General features: G+C 38.5%; 2 protein-coding genes and 1 long non-coding RNA gene across 15 annotated transcripts in view; 1 reads left to right on the top strand and 2 right to left on the bottom strand.

Moving 5' to 3' along the window:
• Positions 1–1,211: 1,211 nt before the first annotated feature.
• On the bottom strand, positions 1,212–4,067 carry LOC123516765 (dynactin subunit 5-like). The gene is made up of 4 exons (XM_045276407.1): positions 3,907–4,067; positions 2,465–2,652; positions 2,091–2,202; positions 1,212–1,809 (listed from the first exon to the last, which is right to left on the bottom strand). Exons 1-4 carry the CDS (start codon positions 3,952–3,954, stop codon positions 1,561–1,563), a joined length of 597 nt encoding a protein of 198 aa, XP_045132342.1. The 5' UTR covers positions 3,955–4,067; the 3' UTR covers positions 1,212–1,560.
• A 386-nt stretch (positions 4,068–4,453) lies between these two features.
• On the top strand, positions 4,454–11,168 carry LOC123517061. Its single transcript, XR_006678380.1, has 3 exons — positions 4,454–4,882; positions 10,007–10,137; positions 10,912–11,168. It is a non-coding gene; the product is annotated as an uncharacterized LOC123517061 (long non-coding RNA).
• Positions 11,169–14,735: 3,567 nt separating this feature from the next.
• The window catches only part of LOC123516581, a 299,402-nt gene continuing 294,168 nt past the window's right edge, over positions 14,736–19,969 (bottom strand). For 8 of the 13 annotated variants that reach the window (XM_045276094.1, XM_045276093.1, XM_045276090.1 and 5 more), the window contains 4 exons: positions 19,379–19,387; positions 19,059–19,161; positions 15,778–15,861; positions 14,736–14,986 (listed from right to left, as the gene is read on the bottom strand). In XM_045276094.1, coding sequence (XP_045132029.1) covers positions 19,118–19,161; positions 19,379–19,387 — 53 coding nt within the window. In that variant the 3' untranslated portion in view covers positions 14,736–14,986; positions 15,778–15,861; positions 19,059–19,117. Of the gene's footprint in view, positions 15,019–15,777; positions 15,862–19,047; positions 19,162–19,378; positions 19,388–19,969 lie in introns of all 13 variants that reach the window. The other 5 variants (XM_045276099.1, XM_045276098.1, XM_045276097.1 and 2 more) reach the window with 5 other exon arrangements.

Below are 19,969 nucleotides of genomic sequence, written 5' to 3'. Positions count from 1 at the left end.
TCACTTTATTTCTAGCTCCATTTTCACTTTCTTTCCTTGTTTCCCAAAATGTTTTTTCAAGGAGTGTAGTCATAGAACTGGCTGAGATATCTTATACATGTATAATTCATAGTTGTGCAGCAGACATCTTGTATCACCATCATTAGGGAGGTGGTGGTATAGTGGATAAGGTAGTGAGTGTGGCATTGGGTAGATGTTCATGCTTATGTCCAAATCCCACCATGTACTGCCTTGAAACTTTGCCACTTGTCGTGTGGTTTAAAGTTACCTACATGTCATCATGATACCCAGGTTCTAGGTGGTTACACAAAAGATGCACTTGGGTGGTGATATGGGCCCTAATATGGGTACCACTATAAATAAAACTGCCTGCGCCACTCATAAAAAATAAATAAATGGATAGAAAATGTATATATATTTCTAAGAAATATGTAGATTTTATGTCTGCCTATATCACTTTATGGATGCTCATTAAGTCACACCATCAAATAATCAAATGCAAGATGCTTCCAAAATCTTTCCTAAGGACTTTGTCCCTTCTCTTACTTGGTTTATCTACCAGCACTTTATGTAATTCAAATGTTTACCATGCTTTATGCTTTCCCTGTAATACATGAAAAGGACCACATCTGTCTTCTCAGTTATTAATTGTTCAAGTCAGCTTTTCACATGTCAGCATTATTGTCTCCATTGTAAAGAAACTGTCTTTATACATTTTATTAGTTGTAACCCTTCATTGTTTTTTATCAGTTTTTTTCTGTCAAAACAGTGACTGACATGAACAACACACTTATATATTATGTTTCCTGTTGACAAAATTTATTAACTGTGACATAAGAGTTCACATGTGTTTTAGCAGCTGCCCCTTTGATTGCATAGTTTTCTTCCCTTTAGGTTCACCATACATGCACAGTAAGCATTTGATTATCACTTAATTGTAAATGTTAGTAAATATACAACCCAGAGCAAATGAACTTATTTAAGCTTAATGTAGCCTAAACTGCTTATTTCTTGGATTCCTTTGATTAATTGATCATTGCAAAAGAATCTCTACTTGTACATGTCCATGGATTTCATCATTATTATGTTTTTGTGTTGATGTTTGCAACAAATAGACTTACATAATTAACTTAGATACGGGATGAGAGCAAGTAAACACGAAATCCTAGCAATAGCTATGCTTAGTGGAAGGTGAATTGAAATCAAGAGTGTGAGAGTAAGACTTTTTTACTTCTCTTCATCGATTACAAGATAGAAACAATACAGTTCAAAATAAAGCTGCTCAATGCATGCAATATTTTACTTGCATGCCTGAATATGTAACATTGACAAGATTAATATTGGAGTGTATATTCTAATAATAATGATAATAACTTGGTGTGGCTTATCAAACTAAATTTAATTGATCTTCACATATATACTTTTACAGACACACACACACACACACACACACACACACACACACACACACACACACAAACTAGGCTAACATCCCTGTAAAGATAAATATATCATATCAATCTTCTAAGTTCTCTGTCTCTCCTTCACACACACACACACTCACACATCCACCAGCCTTGCTACATTTGCTCCCTCTCGTGCCTGTGGAGGTAGATCCTTCACCCGTATGAAATGATGGTAACAGCTGCGGGTGTAGTCTGTCATGAGATCCTGGGTTGCTTCAGGAAGGTCCCCTATTTGACGTGCAGGTGAACCAGAGTAAATGGCAAAGGGTGGCACAACTGTCTCAGGAGGAAGGACTGTGTTGTCAGCAATCATACAGCAGTCTTTGAGTACACATCGTCGTCCCTGTGAGAAACCGAAACGTAAACTTTTTTTTTATATTTGTTTACTTATTCTGGTTAGTTGCAATACTCTAAGAACATTGTCAAGTAAAAGGAAGACTGAGAAAAGAGAAGGGAGAGCTCAGCTCTTGTGTATCCTATAATGTTAATCAAATGACAACTAAAGTTAGGACATCAAGTTTGCATCAGAGATTAGAAAATATACTTGAAATAGAAACAAGAATATGGCTACAATAAAAGCATCTGAGTCAACAGTTAAGGAACCAAAATTTCAAATGCACTTACAATGACACAGTTTTTTCCAATGTAAACATAAGATCCCACAGCTGCTGCGTTGATGATAGAGCCTTCACCAATGTAGACATGGTCCCCAATATGCAGTGGGAAGAAGGCAACTCTGTATGTGAGGAGGAAAGGAACTCAGGTCTTATTATTATTCTAACCTTTATACTTCCCTTACTTAATTCACACCCTCAACCTTCATACAAATAATCTCTCACTTTATAACCTCATCCTGTTACATCTATATTTTCCCTTTCATACAAAATCACCATCCTAGCTCCCATCTTTCTAAAATTTTATGTACTTTAGTCATGATCATACTTAGCATTGAACACACATACACACAAATTCTCTCTCTGCTTTCACTTTATACCCACCCTTTGCTGAATTTCTTGAAGGGAGGTCTGATCACAGCCCTGGAAGAGATGACACAGTGTCTGCCAACTCTCACGTTGGCCAGGTCACCACGTATGATGACTCCATTGAGGACAATCACTTTGCCGCTGAGCACAATGTTCTGTGACCCACAAAGCACGCTAGCACGGCTCACTCGGTTCCCGGTAGCCTGCACAGGATGGTGAGTGTCACTTTTTAATCCTGGTGCTACAGGTACTTGCTGCTACTAATATGAGTTTCATTATCATTGTCATTATGATCATCATTGCCTGCTAAATGGCCAATATAAAGTGGAATGAAATGAGCTGCAGAGACCTTTTGAAATGTTATACAATACTCTACAATGAATGGATACAATTAATTAATAATAGTTTTCAGTCTTGTTATCTTAGAAATTACCTTAACTATTTTACCTGCAATCTGAGTCTACACATTAATTTCACCTTACATAAAGATAAGACATACTAATTCTGGGTATTCTATATTTTCCAGATTGCATTCCGCTTGAACAAGTAGTCTAGGCCCTAAGGAAATTAATCGGTAGACCTACAGAGTTTCACCACCTTGCCCTTTTTGGACGAAACTATTTTTTCTGGTAGATTTTGGCTTGCTTTTAATTAAAATACCACTTGTTTTTGGCGCAAATCAACCAATTTTTTTTTTACAGCCCCGAAACATATTATGATTTGCATAAAAAAACAACTAGTAAGTTGATTAAAAACAAGCCGAAATCTACCAGAAAAAATTAGTTTTGTCCAGAAAAAAACCTAACCTAACCTAACCTAACCTAACTAAACCTAACCTCAGGGGCCGTCGTGATTGGTGGAAATAATTTTTTTTTTTTCATTGGCCGCCGTTTCAGTTTCAAAGAACAACCAATCAGCGTAAACAATTAAGCGCATGGCCAGATAATGGTATGTCACGGAGCCCGCCGAGCCGCCGCGAGCGCATGACACCATCAGTGTGCGGCAGGGTTTGATGCAGCAGGCTATTGTCACGGCTGATCACCAAAACACCAAGACACGCTTAAATTAAAAAAAAAAAAAAAAATCTGTGTCGCCATTCAAAAAGGTTGCACCTATTATATATGGGGTTCAAATTACTCGTAATCAGGAGCTCTATCTCTTGAGATGGGTAAAAAACACGTAGCTGATTGTGGTGAAACTCTGCAGTAATACCAATTAATCATGTGTACCTGCACATTGCTACAGCCTACAAGTGAAAAAAGGACGAGTCACGTCTACCAATACAATACTGCATGTGAGTTAGGAATGACTCATTTACCTGAACATACTATAGGTAAGAAGAGAATGAGTCATAAGTCTACCAACACATTACTACAGGTGAGAGGAGAATGAGTCATATGTCCCCAAACACTTCTAAACATCTTTCCGCTTACTCTTCGTGCTCACATCCCTCTTACCGTCTCTATGTACTGCGCCTTGGGGTAGTAGGAGTCCTCCAGCTCCATGCCGAGAGTGGGGAAGGGTAAAGTCCTAAGGAAGCACAGCACACCGACCACCGAACACTCCCCCTGTTTGTTGACAGTCAGGCGTGACACACTCGCCTCCCGAACTGCCCCGCCGCACCACACACATTAATTTTTATCTGGTTATTCCAGCCATACACTGAAATTACATATGAGTATATTTTAATTACAAATAAGCCAATACGCTGTAAGGTTAATAAAAGTATGCATCTTATACTTTTCCCTTACCGTAAGCTGATTAATTAGTCACATTATTAGTGTTTTGAGAGAGAGAGAGAGAGAGAGAGAGCTACTGTGTGGCATAAGACGACGAGTAATAGTAATAAACTTCTTGCTATCAAGTTTCCCTGCCTTTTTCCTAGGTGTAAACTGTTTTCTATTAAGTAAATGCTGCATTTCTCTTATTTTATTAGGTATGATTAATGATAACGGCACTTCCCGTGAATCATTTTAATGTTTACTGTTGTATACATCATTCAGCAAGCTTATCTTTATCATGAGTGAGCCAGAACGTCCATAAAGTGTTTATTCTTATTGTAGTTTGGCCTTATTACATTTTCCTCGGTATCAGCCTGTGAATTTCAAAGGTAGCTTATATTTATCCAGCAGCTCGCTGTGGTTTTACTAAATCTCGTAGATCCCTTACAGAACTAACGACATCTCGGTTGCAGACTTTACCCTTGGGAAAATTGGCAATATCACACATTTGGATTTAGCAAGTCCAGGCTGCACTGGAGGAAGAAAACGAAGAAAGCGTCTGTGGGCCTGTGGCTAGGTCGACAACTCCGTCCAACAGTCCAACTCCACTGAGCCAGCCCCGTTTAGATGACGTGTGTATCCCTACCCTGTCACGTTTTCCGCCATTCCCGCCCTCTCAGCTGTCATGCAGCCCCCCTGACTCGCCACACAGGTAAATGATAGATTGATTACTTCTCAGGTAACATGTGTCATGACGGATGCAAGCCAGGAAGTTAGGAAAAGGTAAGATTGTGTTACCGCCAACTGTTTGCATGTTTGCATCTCGTTACTGTTTGTCTGGGTTATGTTTCCCTGTGTTTTTACACAGAACTGTATCTTTTATGTGAGGGAAAAGCTGCCCAAGGGCAACATAAGCGAATAAAAAGATCCACTTAGTTGCTAGTCCCCTTACAGCCTCCTCCCTACCTGTATAAAAAAGGATGAATGTCTTGAAACCTTCCTAAGTGAAGTAAAGTGGGTAAATGTTTAGTATCTATCCTTGTCAGCAGCGCATGACACGTTGCATGTTGTGGCGGTACACACACTACCTACTGCCTAGTATGTACTGTACACTAACTTTACTTCACGTCTAGTAGGTAGACTAGCAAATTAATTTTTTTTCCGCACGGTGGTTGTTGCTGACTCCTGTTGATGCTTTTGGAAATGAGCACATCGCGCCAAAAACAGAGTTTTAATACTAAGTTTAGGTTAGGTTAGATTAGCGGCACTGTCCCCGAGAAGCCGTCCCGTGTGTTCGCCTCCATTCCCGGTTCCTCCTTCGCAGCTCCTCCACCCAGCTGATTTGACGTCACATATATGAATCCATGCTATTGGTCAGAGAGAGAGAATATGATCATGAATAAGGGGAGAGAATATGATAATGAATAAAGAGAGAGAGAGAGAGAGATAAAACTTTGCTGTCACGTGACAGCAGACAGCATATGTGTGTGTGTATTTACCTAGTTGTAGTTTTACAGGGCCCTGGGCTTTATGCTCATGTGGCCCTGTCTCCATATCTACACTTATCCAATTTCTCTTTAAAACTATGCACACTCGTTGCTGACACCACTTCCTCACTCAAACTGTTCCAAGTCTTAACACGTCTTTGCAGAAACTATATTTTTTAACATTTTTCAGACATCTTCCCTGCCTCAATTTCTTACTATGTGATCTTGTGCTTCTAATGTCATATTCTTCTCTCAGGATTAGTTTGTCATTATCCACTTGATCCATTCCGTTAATCAATTTATAAACTTGTATCAGATCCTCTCTCTCTTTTCTCTGTTCCAGGGTTGGTAGATCCATAGCTTTTAGTCTCTCCTCATATGTCATCCCTTTAAATTCTGGAACCATTCTTGTAGCCATTTTTTGTAGTCTCTCCAATTTCCTTATATGTTTCTTTTTATGGGTGTTCCACACAACTCCTGCATATTCCAATCTAGGTCTTATTTTAGTACTTATCAATTTCTTCATCATTTCTTTTTCCATATAGTGAAGTGCAAATCCTATATTCATTAGCAAATTATATGTCTCTGAAAATTCTATCAATATGGCTTACGGAGATAAGTGTGCAGTAGTTTTTTATAAGTTCTAATGGAGGGTGCATTCCTTATATGAGGAGGAAGGCTGTTCCAGAATCTTGGTCCAGCAGCCAGTAGTGATCTCGCTCCAGTACAGGTGTTAGTCTTTGGTTCATACATGTTGTGCTGTTGTCTGGTGGGGACACTACACACCTCACTCACTTTCGGCATGGGGAATAAATAGGTAGGAATATTACCATGAATAATGTTGTACATAATGATACCTAATTCGTATTTGTATTTTTGGTGTACTTTTAGCCAGCCACATTCTCTTAAAAAAGGTGTAGCGTGATCAAATTTAGCACCGTTGCCTAGTGCAACTTTCGCTGCAAAGTTTTGAAGTTTTTGCACTTGTTGTGTATGAGTGATATTTGCAGTTCCCCAAATCTTTATTCCATAATTAATTATGCTTAGCACTAACGTGTTCATGAGAGTAGTTCTCGTCCTCCTATTAAAACAGTCCTTACTCTTATTTATGTACAAAATTGTGCTAAAAATTTTCTTATTTATTTTATTGATATGAGTATTAAAAGTCATGTGGGAATCAAAGTATACACCCAAGTTTTTAAGGGAACTGCTGGGAGTATGTTAGTGTGATCTACTTGTAGGCACGTGTCAGGTGGGATCTGAGATATAAGACCTCTGCTGCCGACAAACATGCATTGTGTCTTTGTCGTGTTGAGCAGCAAACCATTCATGTGAAAATATGCCTTAGCTTGAGACAGAGCCACTTCTCCCTGTGAACGAGATCTTGAATATTCGCTACTTCTCCAGTGTGGATGAGCTGCGTGTCATCTGCGTACTGTATGACCTGGCAGTCGGGGATGTGCTGCGAGAGGTCATTTACAAATATAGAAAACAATATTGGACCGAGCACTGATCCTTGAGGAACACCATAAGCAACTTCAAGTTTATTAGAAATATGTTTACCAATTTTGACTGACTGAGTTCTTTTGAGAAGGTAGCTTTGGAACCAAAAGGAGTTGATTGTTTTCTTCCATAGTACATGAATTTTCATTTCGCTATTTTTCTCTTTGAGATCACTGATTAAAGAGCCTAGGTGATCAAGGATTATTTCAGCGGGTAACTCTTCAAGGATATCGTACACACCGCCAAGAATCACACATTCAGAGGGAGCACTTTGTAATTTTTCAGTTACCCAGCTACGTAACAGATCAATGTACGGGTCACTCCCAAGTCCCTTTCCTTTTTTACTTTTTCTAGTTCTACTCCATCTCCTATCTTATAGATTCCCACTGGTCGTCTTTCACTTTTTCCCATTTCCATGACATGGCTTTTGTCCACATTGAATTCCATCTTCCATTTTTTACTCCATTTCCAGATCTTGTTTAAGTCTTCCTGCAGTATTTCATAATGGTCATTTTGTTTTATGACTGCACAGTTTCGCATCGTCTGCAAACAGATTTATGTAGCTGTTCACTCCCTCTGGCATGTCGTTTATATATACGAGAAAAACTATTGGCGCCCCTGTGGCACTCCGCTGTCTACTGCTCTCCACTAGGACTTCATATCTTTAACTACCGTCCTTATTTCTCTCCCCCTCAAGTAATTTTCCATCCATCTCAATGTGCTTCCTTTTAAGCCACCCTTCTCCTCTAACTTCCATAGTAATCTTTCATGTGGCACTTTATCAAACACCTTTTTCAAATCTAAATAAATACAGTCAGTCCATCCCTCTCTCTCTTGTACTTTATCAACGATTCTAGAGTAGAAACTCATTAAATTTGTTACACACGACCGACCTTTTCTAAAACCAAATTGGTTATTTGATAATAATTTGTTGTCTTCAAGAAACTCAATCCATTGTTTTTTTATTACTCTTTCACACATCTTTTGTGTGTGTGTGTGTGTGTGTGTGTGTGTGTGTGTGTGTGTGTGTGTGTGTGTGTGTGATCACTTTTATGCCGCGAGACAGCAAACATTTATTTATGTTTATCAATATTTGTTTATTTTTTTATTTCTTTATTCATTTATTTATATATTTTGTGTGTGAGATCACTTTTACATCGCAAGACAAGTTTTTCCTTTATCATTCTCTCTCTCTCTCTCTCTCTCTCTCTCTCTCTCTCTCTCTCTCTCTCTCTCTCTCTCTCTCTCTCTCTCTCTCTCTCTCTCTCTCTCTCTCTCTCTCTCTCTCTCTCTCTCTCTCTCTCTCTTATTCATTATCATATTCTCTCTCCTTATTGGTGATCATTCTCTCTCTCTCTCTCTCTCTCTCTCTCTCTCTCTCTCTCTCTCTCTCTCTCTCTCTCTCTCTCTCTCTCTCTCTCTCTCTCTCTCTCTCTCTCTCTCTCTCTCTCTCTCTCTCTATTCATTATCATATTCTCTCTCCTTATTGGTGATCATTCTCTCTCTCTCTCTCTCTCTCTCTCTCTCTCTCTCTCTCTCTCTCTCTCTCTCTCTCTCTCTCTCTCTCTCTCTCTCTCTCTCTCTCTCTCTCTCTCTCTCTCTCTCTCTCTCTCTCTCTCTCTCTCTCTCTCTCTCTCTCTATTATTATCATATTCTCTCACCTTATTCGTGATCATCTCTCTCTCTCTCTCTCTCTCTCTCTCTCTCTCTCTCTCTCTCTCTCTCTCTCTCTCTCTCTCTCTCTCTCTCTCTCTCTCTCTCTCTCTCTCTCTCTCTCTCTCTCTCTCTCTCTCTCTCTCTCTCTCTCTGACCAATAGCGTGGCTTCATATATGTGACGTCAAATCAGCTGGGTGGAGGAGCTGCAAAGGGGGAGCTGGGAATGGAGGCGAGCGTGCGGGACGGCTTCTCGGGGACAGTGCCAGATTAGCTTGGGTTAGTTTAGTTTTAGGGTTAAGTTAACTTAGATTAAATTTGTTTTGGTTGAGTTGGGCAGGGGAACCAAAATAAACAAAATTTTGTATTAGCTTAGAAGGTCTAAGGAGACAAATGTCATATTTGGCAGAACCTCTTGTCAATATTTACTACACGACAGCAAGAGATGCAACATTCTTGCAGTGAGAAAGAGGCTGAAGACATTCAGTCAGAGGAGAGGAGTTGATTAAACATAAAGCTTTTGATTCCACCCTTTCTGATAAAACTGTGTGAGTGGAACCACCCCATACATGTGAAGAATACTTCACACATGGATGGATAAGACAGATAAGACCCTTGTACAGAGTTAGCAGTTGGGAATGTCAGAGAAACTGGTGAAGACACCTCAGAAAGCCTAACTTCATAAAAGCTGTTTTAGCAAGAAATGAGATGTGAAGCTTTCATATTAGATTGTATATAAAGGACAGACCATGAACAATAGATTAAGCTATTGTTCATTTTCCCCAGAACATAAATTAGCCTACTATCTTGTAACCTAACCTAACCTAACTCCCCATAAGGTAATTGTACTATGAATATCTTCCCTGTTATTTTTCTTGTATCAGGACAGTCACCAACACAAGACATCAATGAATTAATGGTACAATAAAAGAGGTCACACAAGGTGCTATGACTATACCTGTTCTTGCTACTACTGCTTCTAAATTTCAGCTGCTTTTATCCTAGCTGTGTTATTATTAAATCCTTATTTATTACCATTTGACATCAAAACATTACAAAGATGAGCAAAAGTAGAAGTTTCAAAGTGGTATGTGGTGGGATTGGAACCTACGCATGGACGTCTGCCCGATCCCACGCTCATCACCTTGTCCACTATGCCAGTTTTTCTCTGAACTTTGCATTTCCCCGACAGAAGGTGCTGCATTGGTGGTGTGGTGTCGAGGAAAGTGCCTCTTTGTATCCCTGCCCGGCACTTTATTGAAGACATGAAGGTGCTCCAGAGTTTCAAGAAGGGTGTGGCTTACACACTTTGTTGCACTTCAAGTAAGGCAAACAAGTTATTAAGTAGTAGTAATTTTGACATTGTTGCCTGTTTTTCTCACCTCTCCAACTGCTAACTTTGTACAAGGGCCTTATCCATCCTTGTATGAAGTACTCTTTGCATGTTGGGGGGGGGTAGGTTCCACTTACACAGTATTGTTAGATAGGGTGGAATCAAAAGCTTTTCATCTCAACTCCCCTCCTCTGACTGAGTGTCTTTAGCCTCTTTCTCACCACCGAAATGTTGCATCTCTTTCTATCTGTTTTCATGCTAACTGCTCTACTGATCTTGCTAACTTCATGCCTCCCCTCCTCTTGTGATCTTGCTGTACAAGGCTTTCTTCTCTCTCTCATCCCTATTCTGTCCAACTCTCTAATACAAGGGTTAACTAGTATTTTCAATCATTCATACCTTTCTCTGGTAAACTCTGGAAATTCCTGCATGATTTTGTATTTCCATCTTTCTACAACTTGACTTCTTTTAAAAGGGAGGTTTCGAGACATTTTTCCTTGTCTTTTGGCTAATTCTGTCCCAATCTTTTAGGGAACTTGCAATTCAAGTGGGTCTTTTTTTAAATCTTTTGTTGCCCTTGGTTAGTTTTTATCATGCTTAAAAAAAATAGTGTGGCTTTGCTTGGCTAGGTTTTTTATATGCCTTCCTGTACCACAAATGTGATTACAAGTGAGCAATTTTGACAATTTCAGATTGATAAGATGACATGAAGGTAAATGATTGCTAAACATGAACTTTTGTTGACTCCTTTCTTTTTGTTGCAGGTTTTTGGAGGTCTAGCGACACTGCACTCTGCTTTCATAAACGTGTGTGCAGAGTGCAAGACAGAGAGGGGCAAGGATAGAGGATGCTTCAACATTCACAGCATTCAGAGCATCATTGGTTCATGCTTTCTTTTTTGTGGAAAGTAGTGCACACAATTTTAACTGAAGGATTATGTCAACATTCATGTTTATAGATTTCATATATATATATATATATATATATATATATATATATATATATATATATATATATATATATATATATATATATATATATATATATACAGGCAACCCCCGTTTAACGAAGGTTCACACAACGAAATTTCGCTACAACGAAGGTTTCATTTTACTACCATCTGCTCGTTTAACGAACACCAAACTCACTTTAACGAAGTTTTATCAAGGTATTTTTTTCCAAGTTTGAAAGCCCCGCCGTATCACGCAAGCCGACAAGCTTTTGAAAACACCAGGAGCTGCAAATACTAAGGCCTGCCTCAGGAGAAATCCTGGGACACCTGTAGAATCAAAATCAAGATCAAGATCAAGCCTCGTGGACAACACACGCACCACTCACTCCCATAACAGCGTCAGCAGTAGCTCGTCTTCACTCGCTTAACCTACCACCAAAACGTCTTGCAATGTGGCCTAGCGTTCCTAAGAAGACCAGGAAGTCTCTTACTCTTGAAGTGAAGCTGAATATTATTCACAAACACGAGAGAGAGGAGAGAAAACTATAGCATTGCTGGCCACCATCTTGACTCGATATACTGTCTCTACTATTTTCAAGTCAGCAGACTCTATTAAGAAGGCTGGTGAGACTATCTTCCTTGCAAGCTAAAAGAATCACCTGAACTCGTGACTCTACAATGGATAAAATGGAAAGCCTTGTGGAAATGTGGTACATAAGTTTTGTATGCAATACAATGATGCACACTTTGTTTACATTCCACAGGTTGCCAGTTAGTGTCTTTCCCGTTTCACTCTCCCTCCCTTCATAAATTTAAGATCATCAACATTATAAAGTAACGAACATACATACATTAGTGTACATTATAATGACTGAAGTTAAATTTAACTGCCTAAATGTTAAACTTCATAATTTTTACTTTCATTAAACCTTTCACTGTACTATGATGCACTCTCACTTTGCTTACTCTCAATGGAAGTTCTAGTCAGGGGTTAAAATTGTTCTAATTGATTCGCTTAACGAAGTTTTGCTTAACGAAGTGTTTTTTAGGAACGTTACCCCTTCGTTAAGCGGGGGTTGCCACCCGCTTAACGAACGGGTTACGTTCCTAAAAAAATGTTTGTTGCGTGAATTTTTCGTTCAGTTAACCAATTATAACAAGTTTGACCCCTTGACTTGAACTTCCATTGAGAGTAAACAAAGTGAGAGTGCATCATAGTACAGTAAAAGGTTTAATGAAAGTAAAAATTATGAAGTTAAACATTTAAGCAGTTTAATTTAAGACTAAGTCATTATAATGTATACTAATGTATGTATGTAAGTAACTTTATAATGTTGATGATCTTAAATTTCTGAAGGGAGGGAGAGTGGAGCGGGAAAGATGCTAGCCTGCAACCTGTGGAATGTAAACAAAGGGTGCATCATTGTACCACATACAAAACTTATGTACCACATTTCCACAAGGCTTTCCATTTTATCCATTGCAGAGTCATGAGTTTGGGTGGTTCTTTTAGCTTGCGAGGAAGATTCGGTCTCACCAGCTTTCTTAATAGAGTCTGCTGACTTGAAAATAGTAGAGACAGTAGATGGAGTCAAGCCATGGTGGCGAGCAATGCTATTAGTTTTCTTGCCTCTCTTGTGCCTGCGAATAATATCCAGCTTCATTTCGAGAATAAGAGACTTTCTGGTCTTCTTAGCAACGCTAGGCGACATTGCAGGGCGTTTTCCTAGCCTGTTGAGCGAGGGAAGACAAGCTGCTGGTGGACGCCGTTTTTTTTTTTTTTAACTAAAAGTGGAGAGGGGTAGGGGAGTGAGTGGTGCGTATTTCGTCCACAAGAGGCGCTGATGTATGCAAAAGCGTGTCGGCTTGCGTAACACGGCGGGCTTTCTAACTTGGAAAAAATTACCTGGATAAAATTTTGTTTAAGCAAGTTTGATGTTTGTTATACAAGCAGATGGTAGTAGAAGGAAACATTGGTTGTAGTGAAATTTAGTTGTGTGAACGTTCGTTAATCGGGGGTTGCCTGTATATATATTTTTTCATACACTACATTATTTGAAGATGTATCTGTGAAAGTGAAAAAGAAAACACTTAGGCAGAATGCTGCAGTAAAAAAGGGTGAAGGCTCATCTCCCATGGTCATCACATAAGAACATGCATAAAAGTGAGCAAGGCATAGATATAATGCATCTCCACACATCCTGTCCTTATCTGAATTAATTGCTAGGTATAATAACTATGATTATGAAACCTCTATATTCTTAAAAGATGGAGACTGCTATGTATTAGTTGCAGTTGCCAGGTCATGCAATAGTTAGCCTGGCCAATTATGCCTTTGGACAATCAAGTCACATGACAAGATTTGGAATGTAACAATTCCCAAGTCTGCTATATGGGTATTTTGTAGGTAGTGCTATATGGGGGTGTATTTTGGTGGTGGTGATATATGGGGGTGTGTGTATTTTGGTGGTGGTGATATATGGGGGTGTGTGTATTTTGGTGGTGATATATGGGGATGTGTATTTTGGTGGTGGTGATATATGGGGGTGTATTTTGGTGGTGGTGATATATGGGGGTGTGTGTATTTTGGTGGTGGTGATATATGGGGTGTGTATTTTATATGGTGTGTGGTGATATATGGGGTGTGTGTATTTTGGTGGTGTATTTGGTGGTGGTGATATTTTGGTATTTTGGTGGTGATATATGGGGTGTGTGTATTTTGGGTGGTGTGTGTATATGTGTATTTTGGTGGTGGTGATATATGGGGTGTGTATTTTGGTGGTGGTGATATATGGGGGTGTGTGTATTTTGGTGGTGGTGATATATGGGGTGTGTGGTGGTGATATATGGGGTGGTGGTGATATATGGGGTGTGTGGTGGTGATATATGGTGTGTATATTTTGGTGGTGGTGATATATGGTGGTGATATATGGGTGTGTGTATTTATGATATATGGTGGGTGGTGATATATGGGTGTATTTTGGTGGTGGTGATATATGGGGTGTATATATGGGGTGTATATTTTGGTGGTGATATATGTGTGTATATATGGTGGTGGTGTATATATATGTATTTTGGTGGTGGTGATATATGGTGTGTATTTTGGTGGTGGTGATATATGGGGTGTGTGTATTTTGGTGGTGTATATATGGGGTGTGTATTTTGGTGGTGGTGATATAGGGGGTGTATTTTGGTGGTGGTGCTATGGGGTGGGGGTGATATAGGGGGGGGTGTATTTTGGTGGTGGTGCTATGGGGTGGTGGTGATATATGGGGGTGTATTTTGGTGGTGGTGATATAGGGGGGGGGGTGTATTTTGGTGGTGGTGTATGGGGGTATAATTATGGAACATAGGTGGTGCTATGGGGGATGTATACTTATGGGATATATATATGTGGTGGGTTCATTATAAAAAGGCCAACATCCCAGTTTTTCATTTGATACTAAAGTGTGTCTCTGGAGAATAAGTAGCAACATTCAGGAGAATAAGTAGCAACATTTTACTGTAATTATAAAAATTTTACTATAAAATAAAAGTATAAAAAAAGTAATTTGATACTAAAGTCTCCGAAAAGTATAAAATTAAAGTAATTTGATACTAAAAAGAGTCTCCGGAGAATAAGTAACATCATTTTATTGTAATATTTTTATTAAAAAAAAAAAAATAAAAATAAAGCTGAGTGGCAGAGTCTCTTGACTTGTACATTTGGATGCTTGTAACCAGCAACACTACCAGTCCACACAGTCTAACACATTATGTATCTACAATAGTTTCTTTTTTAACAGATGTTGGTGACCTCTTGAAGTGGAATCTTCCAGCTGCAGCAACTGTGATACCAGCAGCCAGGGCCATCAAGTTCAGGTCCGTATGTGCATGATGTGGTGTTCCTGACAGAGACAGGTTGAGTAAGTGAACAAGGCTGTGGAGAATCATATAGGGTTTGAGAATAGGCATAAGAAAAAAACTATAATGGAAAGATGAAATCAGAGGTTAAGAGGGAAGATGGTCAGGGAAAAAAGAAGTACAATTGTGATGAGGCAGAGAACAAGTACCAGAAACCAGAATGCATGCACAGTATATGTGAAACAGCAGAGCCTGACAAAGTAAATGATAATAGAGATCTAAGTGAAATATGAAAGGAGCATGATTAAATTATTCAAGTGGGAAAGCCATGGAAGGTAGCTGTGAATGATGCAAGTTTGAGATGAAAATATGTCAGGTAGTAATTAGTATGGAGAGCAAAAGCAGGGAGGGTGAAGTTCTAACAAAGAAGGATTCAGGAAGCAATCAGAAAAGAAAGTTGTGACTGACAGGGTGACCAAGTTATTTATCTAGATGTGGTAGAGTAATTAATGCCAAGGAAATGCAATGAAACAGGATGTTTGTTGCAAAAGGGAGAATACAAGAATAATAATGAATTAAAGATCTATAAACTGCTATCTTATTATTTCTGAACATTTATGCTTAAAGCTTCATCATTCATAAATCTGTCACTCATTCCCTTCAAATCTATTATTAAATCTCATTTCCATCCATCTCAATTCTTAAAATCCTAAAATCCATGTCAAACCTTTCTTTTCAATCTGCTTCTCCATCTGTCTTGTAGTTATTACTTTTGTTATAAATCATTGCATACAATATATAAAACTATAGTACAACAGATACCTTGTATACATACCCAATTTTGGCTCATTTGGACTCATCCTTTTTATCCCTGACTTGTTCCCTTTAGCAATTCTCCTTTGCATGGATTCTAATAGGCCTGCAAGTATAGAGGTAGACCATCATTGATAATTTTGTTAGTAAATTCCTATATCCAAGATATTCTTGTCAACAGTGTTTATGGGTTACAACTAATTTATCACAAATGAGAATAACATTATTACCAGCATCTTTTATGTAATAAGGAAGAAGAAAGCCTTGTGCAGAAAAGTTGCAAGAGGAGGGGTCATGCAGTCAGCAAGATCAGTAGAGAAGTTAGCATGAATACAACAGTAGAAAATAGCAAGAGATGCAATATTCCAGTGGTGAGGAAGAGGGCTGAATACAGTTAGTCAGAGGAGAAGAGTTGATAAGACAAAGGTTTTGATTTCACTCCATCTAAAAAACTGTTTGCATGCAAAGTACTCCATATATGGGTAGATAAGACACTTTTAGAGTTAGTAGCAAAAACTAGCAGAGATGCCTCAGAGGACCTAACTTCATAGAAGCTGTTTTAGCAAGAGCTTAGATTTGAAGTTTTCCAATTTAGATTACAAGTAAAGGATAGACCAAGGATATTCAGTGTAGAATTTTATCATAAGCAAAGGAATTAATAGGGCAAGAAGTTCAGTTTAGATCATTGATAAGTAATAGGAACAAAGAGTGGGTGACAGAACCCTGAGGACACATCACTAATAGTTTAGGAGAAAAACAGTGGCCTTCTACCACAGCAGCAATAGAACAGTCAAGAGAGGAAACTTGAGATAAAGTCCTACAGTGAAGGATAGAGGCTGTAGGAGAATAATTTGAAGATCAAAGCTTTGTGTTAGGCTATCAAAAACTTTTCATATATTTAAGGCAATAGCAAATGTTTCACCAAAATTTCTAAAAGAGGATGATAGATCTCAGTAAGGAAAGGCAGATCACCAGTAGAGCAGCCTTGACAGAAGCCATACTGGCAATCAGATAGAAGCTTCTAAAGTAACACGTTTACAAATCTTTCTATTGAATATAGATAAAAAGACTTTAGACAAGCAAGAGATTAAAGCTATAGGGCAGTAGTTTGAGGGATTAGAATGGTCACCATTTTTAGGAACAGGCTGAATGTAGGTAACCTATCAACAAGGAAAGGTAGAATTTGATAGAAAGTTGGAATGGTTTGGCCAGGCAAAGTGTAAGTACAGAGGCACAGTTTTTAAGAATAACAGGGACCCCATCAGGTTCATAAACCCTTCCAGGATTTAGGCCAGCTAGGATGTGGAAAAATATCTTTGCAAATTATTTTCGATGGAGGCATGAAATGGTCAGGAGGAGGAGAAGGAGGGACAAACACAGAATCATCCAATGTTATTAGGAAAGGTTTGAGAGAGGAGAGTTTAGCTTTAGAGACATGTGGTGGCAGCAGTGCCATCAAAATGAAATAAAGGAAGGAAAAATGGAGTAAAATTATTGGTGATGTTTTTGGCAAGACGCCAGTTGTCTTGAAGGGAGTTGGATTCTAAAAGATTGACTTTTTTTTTTTTATCTATGAAGGAGTGTTTTGCAAATTGAACAGACTTAGCATGATTCTGGGCAGAAATATAAAGCGCACAAGATTCAGGTGATGGAAGGCTCAAGTACCTTATGCAAGGTATCTATTACGTATAGCGTGAGAACAGACTGTTATACCAAGGTTTGGAAGGTTTAGATTGAGAAAAAGAGTGAGGAAGGTACGTCCCCATGCCAGACACTATCAACTCCATTATGTGCTCAGCACAGAGATGAGTATCTGACATAGAAACCATAATCATTTTAGGAAAAATCAGCATACCTCCTCAGGTCTCCCCCAACTGGTAGAGGCAAAATGCCCAAGGCACCTCCACTTTCGGGGATCCTGAGGAGGGATTGAAGAAATAGGGCAAGATACAGATGTGATTGGAAGAGCCCAACAGAGAAGGTATGGTAACAGCATAAGCAGAAGGATTAGAGGTGAGAAAAAGTAAAAAAAAAATTAAGGCATATCTCCAAAACTTGTTTTTTTTGTAATATTAATAGCACTTTTTTTTTTTTTTTTTTTGTAACCTATGGCAGTATTCTTCTACCTCTCTTTGTAGTGTGAGATTGGGTATCACCTGTACCTGTATTATTGACAATCTAACAAACAAAAGTACTTGTTTGTGCCAGTATGCAACAAAATAAAGTATTTATAAGGATTACTCTCTTCTTTAATCCTAAAGCTTAAGATGGACTGCTAAAAGAAAAGACCTAAAAAAGTTTAGATGAAAGAGGTTATGTATCCTAAAAACTATTTCTAAATAGCTTTTAGGATACATATTAAATTCACCCAATGTTCAAGGTTTATGTAAAAACACTAATGTGAGGTAAGTGATACAAGAACTTATTTGAATGAAAAATTTATGTACTGTACATACCTATTGCACTTGCTCCTAACAATATACCATGGTAATTAAGTACCTCAATGGAGATAATTCCATAAACAGTGGACCAGTGCTGCACATGAATGACAACGGCAGATAGAAAATTCAATGGATCTACTTTTGGGGACTGTAAGTACACCTGCTTTGGTTCGACAACCCAACTTAACCTTAAGAGAGATTGAGAAAACACCTGATCTTGAATGTTTGCTAGAAAGTGGTCAGTTTAGTTCTGGTGATCAGCCATGACAATAGCCTGCCGCATCAAACCCTGCCGCACACTGATGGTGTCATGCACTCGCGACGGCTCGGCGGGCTCCAAGACATACCATTGTCTGAGCATGCGCTTAATTGTTTACACTGATTGGTTGTTCTTTAAAACTGAAGCGGCAGCCAATGAAAAAAAAAAAGCATAATTATTTCCACCAATCACGACAGCCCTTGTGGTTAGGTTTAGTTAGGTAAGGTTAGGTTAGATTAGTTTTAGTTAGGTTGGGTTGGGTTGGGTTGGGTTAGGTTTAGTTAAGTTAGGTTAGGTTGAGTTAGGTTAGGTTAGATTAGGTTTAGTTAGGTTAGGTTAAATTAGGTTTAGTTAGGTTCTTTTCTGGACGAAACTAATTTTTTTTGGTAGATTTCTGCTTTATAATTAATTTACCAGTTTTTTTTTTTTAATGCAAATCATGTTTCGGGGCTGTAAAAAAAATTGGTTGATTTGCGCCAAAAACGAGTGGTATTTAAATTAAAAGCAAGCCGAAATCTACCAGAAAAAAATAGTTTCGTCCAAAAAGGGCAAGGTGGTGAAACTCTGTAGGTTTTATGCGTATTTTATTTACCAATGACTTACCTTCGCCGACCGCCGGAGAGATGACAGCCCGTCACAGACGTGCCCAACTAAATTCACAATCAACTGATGTATGCCGTCAAGTGAAGCACTGAAGCATCTCGACCTGCCGGTTAAAAAAAATTCCTGTACCCACCACACTCGACCGTAACAAGGTGTGGTATTAAACAATTCAATAATGATGCAGTTCAAAGCCAGCCAGCAGTTAGACCATTATAATTTTGTATTATTTTTGTGCCGATAAGAAAAAAAGCATCGATGTCTTCATAATGAATCCAACAAAACATTAAAAATAGTTAAAAGGTGCCAGAAGGGAGACGTACTGTACAAGACTGGTTTGTAGAAGCGGCGGTGACGAAGTGGGCAATCCGAGCACCAGCATGTAGGGAGATACCGCGTATGTATATATATATATATATATATATATATATATATATATATATATATATATATATATATATATAAAGCATATAACTGGAAACCGATTCATATAGCGTGCTTAATAAGGGAGTTCAATAAACACTTAACTGAAGGAGAGCTTCATCAAACAATTTTACGAGGGAAATTCCAATATGGTGCTTCACGCGAAAAAAGAAAAAACTAGCCTTTATCATACAACTAGTAAAGACAAAATTACAGAACAATTAAATTATGCAAGTAATTCATCCCTCTGCGTACTTAGTAATCATCTAACATACCAAACAAAACCACCTTCATCCTTACAAACTAACTTTTCGCAAGCTACGACACCACACTCAGTAGAACAGGTGAGTAAACGATAAATAACTTCACAAGTCATGGACGTCAGAAGGAATAAACGAGTACTTCAAACATTTAAGGATTCATATTCCATCCATTTTGATACTCCACAGCCCCACCCTCACCAAATAAAAAAAAAAAAAAAAAAAATGAAA

Source organism: Portunus trituberculatus, chromosome 41, assembly GCF_017591435.1.
Source record: "Portunus trituberculatus isolate SZX2019 chromosome 41, ASM1759143v1, whole genome shotgun sequence".
NCBI classification, from domain to species: domain Eukaryota; kingdom Metazoa; phylum Arthropoda; class Malacostraca; order Decapoda; family Portunidae; genus Portunus; species Portunus trituberculatus.
The sequence above is the reverse complement of the archived record's forward strand: the minus strand, read 5'-3'. Positions and strand labels throughout refer to the sequence as shown.